General features: G+C 40.9%; 1 protein-coding gene across 1 annotated transcript; it reads left to right on the forward strand.

Moving 5' to 3' along the window:
* Positions 1–3928: 3928 nt before the first annotated feature.
* Positions 3929–5524, forward strand: LOC137987960 (uncharacterized). Its single transcript, XM_068834035.1, has one exon. It carries the CDS (start codon positions 3944–3946, stop codon positions 5522–5524), a length of 1581 nt encoding a protein of 526 aa, XP_068690136.1. The 5' UTR covers positions 3929–3943.
* Positions 5525–5995: the final 471 nt, after the last annotated feature.

Genomic DNA, 5995 nt, shown 5'->3' on the forward strand with positions numbered 1-5995 from the left:
TCGCTCTTTGTACAAGACTAGACGTGAGCTCTGTTTATTCTAATTTCCAAAAATGACCAGTTTTGCTTCATTACCTTTCCAACAAAGCAGAGATTTTCAATTAAGGTTAATAATGTTGCAAAGCATTTAAATCTTTCCGTACCCTGTATGCTTCTTTAACGTTTGTCCAAATTTCCGTGGTTATTTAACGCATCAGTTGTTATTTAAGTAACTTAATTAAAGTAACCTAATTAAAGTGTTTACTCAGGTGCTTTTGCCCTTATGATAATACAGTTTATTCCGTTTTTTCTCAGTCTTACGATAGCAGTAACTTTTTGACAAAGGGTCTTTATTGAACAGCGTATCTAAAATACAACAAAAAATATCAGTTTAGTCGTGCAAAGAATTATTTTGTGCAGGAAGGTATGAAAAGACCATTTTTTTTCGTCTCCCTTCGGCTTCACATACCGTCGCTGAAACAAAACAATAAAAATACGAAAACTATTTCCCGGTCTCTAGTAACATAAACTTTCTCGCTCCTAGCGTTCCTCAAAATCTCCATACCCTTGTTTTAACTAGACCTTAAAGGGGCATTGTCCAGGCTGATATATAGTGTTTTAATGAGAATGGCCAGGAGCTATAGCTTTATTATCTTGCAACAGAAAGAAAAAAAAAAACGTCAAAATTGGTAACAGCAAAAAGATCATAAAAACTAAATGGAAAAACTTATGACTGAAAGACTCAAATTTCCATCAGAATGGAATAGTCTAACTTCGAGTTCGCCATGACCGTCGACTATAAGCACAGAGAACGCATTTACACAGGGTTAGCCTCGCCCTAAAAAATATCCTCAAATACTGGGGGGAAGCTGGCACAAATTTGAAAATTAAACAATACACAGCGCTGCAAACAGGTCATCTACTCATCTTTAGGTCGAGGCTAACCCTGTGCAAATGCGTTCTCAGTGCTTTTAATCAGCGGCCATGCCGAACTCGAAACTGGACTATCTTGACTTCTCGACTCCCTACCAAAAAGTCAAATTTACTTCCATCCTTGTAATCTTGCACTTCCACTGAGTTTCCCCAAATTGCAGTGTAAAATTGTTTTAACCAGTTTAGCTGTATATTTGGTTGCATTTGGCAATATAACATGGAAATTTATAGGAAAGCCAAATTTCGAGGTGTTTTTGGCCATATTTTGAGCGTCAAAGAATATAATTTATTCAGCTTCTATCATTCTTTTAATAACAATATCATTTGAAACATTTGTTTGCGTCAGAGAAAAATGCTGACCTTTAGATCCTTGGCGTGTTGCCAAACGAAATGCTTTTTTCTTCTATGGGCGAGAGAAATAGCCAAAGTATGGTACGTTCTACAGTGGCGGTAATGATGTGGAAGGTGACTGAACACTTGTTACTCTTAGAGCTGCTGCCCCATTACTGAATTCGTATCTCACTGCTATTTCCTCTGTTAAAGTACTGCTGCTTTCATATAAGAAGGCAGGCTGGCCCTGGTACCCTGGACTAACATCATGGTATCCAGACCAGGTTACCGGGACTGATGAAAAAGGTTTCAAATATGCAAGCATTTTCCTAAAAGAGCGGCTGGAGGTTGATTATGTGTTTTTTCTCAGATTTTTTAAATCAATTTGACCCTGTTGTTTAAGATTTAAATTCTTACAGTAATAAAACAATTGAAAATACGAGCCACGGATACCTTCCAATACGCCATGCCTTTCTGTTAACTTGTGATCGCGTCACTAAATGTTCTGCGCGATAATCAAGCTAAACCCGATTTCCCAAAAAACAGTGGTCAAAATTCGTCTCGCTAAACGGGCCAACTTACTATTTACTAAGTACTGCTATGCTTCTTTTTATTCCGAAAGCTGAGGTAGCTGCTATCGCCGAGTGGGAACTCATTCTCAACCGTGCAGGAATTCCCTTTGGCGGTAATGACGTTATAAAGTTGACCATATGTCCCAAACATCGTGCCAAGTACACTACTATGTACCAAGTGAAGGTAATGAACGAAACAAATGCTGATTGTTGTTGAACCAGCTTTGTTCAAAGATACGCCGGATTAAAAGCCAAAAAATACATACATGTATATATTTTTTCTACTAGGCTAACTGTTGTCATCCTAACCACCACGATGTGGAATCCTCAAGACTAAAGAGAATCGCAAGCAAGCTAAAGAAAAGCCCTCGTCGCATAAACAAAGAGATGGCGTGTAAAATATACGAGCAGACACGAGTTACTGTTGCAATTGGCTCAGGTAATAATAAGTCAACCCATAGCCTGCAATCAAGCTATCTACTCGAGTCAATAAAAAAGAGAAACTGGAGAAAGGTGCAGAGATTGCTTGTGGGGTATTTCTCAAGGCTTTGTACGTAATCAGGAGACAAAAGGGATTCATGTTAAATCATAATCTTTCAGGTGGTCACTTTGCACTTTTTGAAGTTTAGTAAGAACGAGTCAATGTCTGACAAATAATCTTCTTTTTGCAGTGATCTGCAGAACTTGCAGGGGATCACTTGATCAAGACGCAAAGCCCAATGAATTGCCACTTACAGGGTCAACATTCAAATCTGTTCCCAGACAATCTCGAGTGAGGAGACAGGAAGCTTGTGATACCCGTGTATCCTTGGATTCGCTCGTTTCAGCAAGAAGCATTTCATCCCAAGAAGAAAACGTCAGTGTCTACTTGCCAGAGGGTGAACTTCAACGCAAACATCTTGCAATCTTGAATAATGCTCTTACTAGCATTTCAGAGGGCAGTTTCCAACCTTTTTTGCAGTACATTGATTACGATTGGAATGAAACGTCTGAGAAAACAAAGAGACAGTACACAAAGAAAGTAGAGGAAGCTATTACTCTTGTTTTGCGTACGGTCGCACCTTCACAAGAAGGACCTCTGTGGCAATCGGTTATCAACTATCACCTGTCACACGAGAGACCTAAGAATACTTTAGTCCTTGATGCTGGGGTAGAAGCCATAGTAGCCGCGTACAACGAGTCTGAAAATAGATCTACACGGATTCAAATACTTTCACTTATATGTGACAAGTACAGCCAAACAGAACTTCAGGAACTTATCCCTGACATCTCCAGACGACAAATACAAAATGCCAGAAAGCATGCCAGCGAAATAGGTGCTGGTGAAACAAAGGTGCCCGAGAAGCTGTTTCGATGTCGTCTAGACATGGACAAAGTCAGGGAATTCATTCTTTTTATTTCAAGATCCACATTTCTACAAGATGTTGCCTTTGGTACTAAAAAGCTGAAGCTGAAATCTGGAGTAACTCTACCCATACCAGCAGTTGTGCGAACGATGACAACAACCAAAATCATTCATTTGTATCGACAAGAATGCAAACAGGAAGGCAAGGAACCCCTGAACGAGCGCACTTGTTTTAGAATCATGGAATGTTGCAGTGCTTCGAGGCAAAAGTCCCTCCAAGGTCTGGACAATACATCGACAGCTGGGATTGAGGCCTTTGAAACACTAGAGACGCTTGCTGAAACGCTAGCAACTAATGGTGCAGGAGCTACTTGGGGAAGAGAAACTGCCCAACGACTAAGAGCAGGAAAGAAATACCTTAAATGTGATTATAAATGTAATTGGGTCCCGATGAACATTGTCCTGATCACTGCATCCAGTTTGCCCTATCAGATCCTGGCCAAGACCAGTTTTGCAGCCCTTGCAACCATGAGCACGACCTGGTATGTTTACAATGCCAAAGCATTAAAGAAATCCTGAATAGCATTAAAGAGAAAGTGGAGAACAACGACATAAGTTTGACAGAAGAGCAAAGGGAAAGAGCAAGGTGGGAATGGGAACATGCCGTAACAGAAATTGAGGCGTGGAAATCCCATTTGCTTCGAACATTTCAGCAAGATATCGCAAGGCAGGATGCTTTGAATGCTCTGAATAGTGAAACCATTTTAGTCATCAATGACTGGGCCATGAAGCTTCTTCCTATGAAATACAGAGAAACACAGTCAGAGTTTTTTGGCAAGAGAGGAATGAATTGGCATTTTTCAGCAGTTGTTCATTCATCTGACCACCCCGATTGCAAGCCAACAGAATGCGAATACCAAATCCACGCTTACATAGCTGTATTTGACAGCTGTAAACAGGATTGGTTTTCTGTTTCTTGCATTCTTGAAGAGGTTCTAAGCACCGTCAAAGAAACGCATCCTTCCGTGAAAAGAGCAATACTAAGAAGTGACAATGCAGGATGCTATCACAATTCCACCCTGTTGTCCACAATACATTCCACCAGTAAGCGTAGTGGAATAGAGGTTGTGAGGTACGATTTTTCTGATCCACAGGCGGGCAAAGACCTATGTGACCGACGAATAGCTCCGTGCAAGCAGCGTCTCAGAAATTATGTGGCAGAGAATAACGACATACAGACAGCCCAAGATGTAAAGAATGCACTTGAATCACCCCCCAGCATCACAGGAACTCGAGTAGCAGTGTGCACAGTAGATCCCTCTCAGATGTCTACAAAAGTTGCTTCTAACAAGATTCCAAATATCACAAAGTACAACAACTTCTCCTTTGAGAGAGACATTATCACAGTCTGGCAAGCCTATGGCATTGGGGCAGGTCAAAAGATACCTAATTCAAGTTTTATGTATGCACAAGATACTTCAGGGCTGAGGAGAGTGGGTGAATGGTCACAAGAATCCATTATTACAACGCAGAGAAGACAGGCAGGGGCTGGAACTAAAGATCCTCTTAACCCGGTCGCCACGTTCCCTTGTATGGAGCCAGCATGCATCCAAACGTTTAGCACGCTACAAGAGGCTGATGATCACATGGATACCGGGCGTCATGTCCTGCTACAAGAGAAAGAATCCGTGTATGACACAATCCGCCGACAGTGGGCGTCAATTGCCACGTCTGTAAAGGGTCAGAGCCAAAAACCTATCTGCCCTGATTACCAATCCGATGCAGTAATTGCTGGGGGTCTTCAAGGAACCCCTGGTGAGGCACAACTAGGATGGGCTCTAAAAAAGGCAAAAGCCAATGTTAGAATCTCGCCAGCAGTCAAGGAATTCTTAACGAATGTTTTCGATGAGGGCAACAAAGATGGGAAGCAAAAAGCTAACCCAACAGAAATTGCTGAAGAAATTAAAAAGAACTTTAAGAGAAACGAATGGCTCGAGACGCAAACAGTCAAAGGATTTTTCTCTCGACTAGCTGCAAGACCAAGAGGGCAAGAAATCGGCAGTCAACAAGATCACGATCAAGATTTGGCCCTAGAAAGGGAAGTATTCTTGCAAGATTTGGAGGAGCAAGTAAACAGAGAGGTCGGCCTTGGTCACCCGGTCGAATATGAAGACGTTAACCTGTGTCAGCTTTACCATCAGGGTAGATTTGAACAATTTTTGACGAAGCTGAAAATAAGTGACTTAAGGTCGATGTGTAACCAATTTAACGTCGCTTTGAAGGGCCCGCTCTCACGAAAGGCAACTTTTATTCAAGCACTCCAAGAGCTCGTTACTTCATGCAGCTGTCTTTGCGATGATCATTGAGTTGCTACTGGTATCCAGGGTATGAGACCAAACAAAATATTTAACCTTTATTAAAGACAGAAGAAGTTAAGTCTGCGAACGTAATATGTTGTCTTATATAAGGTACAATAAAGCAATCGAGTTTTCTATTTTGTGATCATAGATGCTTAGAAATATTGCAACACTTGGTGTCCCATAACGTACATAAATGACAAACTTCTTTACTAGAATGCTGAAACCATTGTTATACCTTTAATCCATTGTCATAACAGGTTACCATAGCGACAGTTCAGCTGTTAAAACTGAACACCCTTAATGTTGGCTTTAAGTGCTTGTAACTAAAAAACCAGCTTGGTGACCTTAATTTTCTATTATCGAATTTTGATCAACACGCAAAGATACAACTTTCTGCAAAGTTTAAAGATATTCAATCAAAATGGTACAGTGGCAATTTAAATTTGGAAAATTTAAGGTAGCTCTGACCCCTGTGAG

The sequence above is a fragment of the Montipora foliosa genome, unplaced genomic scaffold, assembly GCF_036669935.1.
Source record: "Montipora foliosa isolate CH-2021 unplaced genomic scaffold, ASM3666993v2 scaffold_396, whole genome shotgun sequence".
Classification (NCBI taxonomy): domain Eukaryota; kingdom Metazoa; phylum Cnidaria; class Anthozoa; order Scleractinia; family Acroporidae; genus Montipora; species Montipora foliosa.

Excerpts from the sequence above, each read along its gene's own strand:
- LOC137987960 (XM_068834035.1), top strand. The coding sequence starts at position 3,944 with ATGAAGCTTCTTCCTATGAAATACAGAGAAACACAGTCAGAGTTTTTT.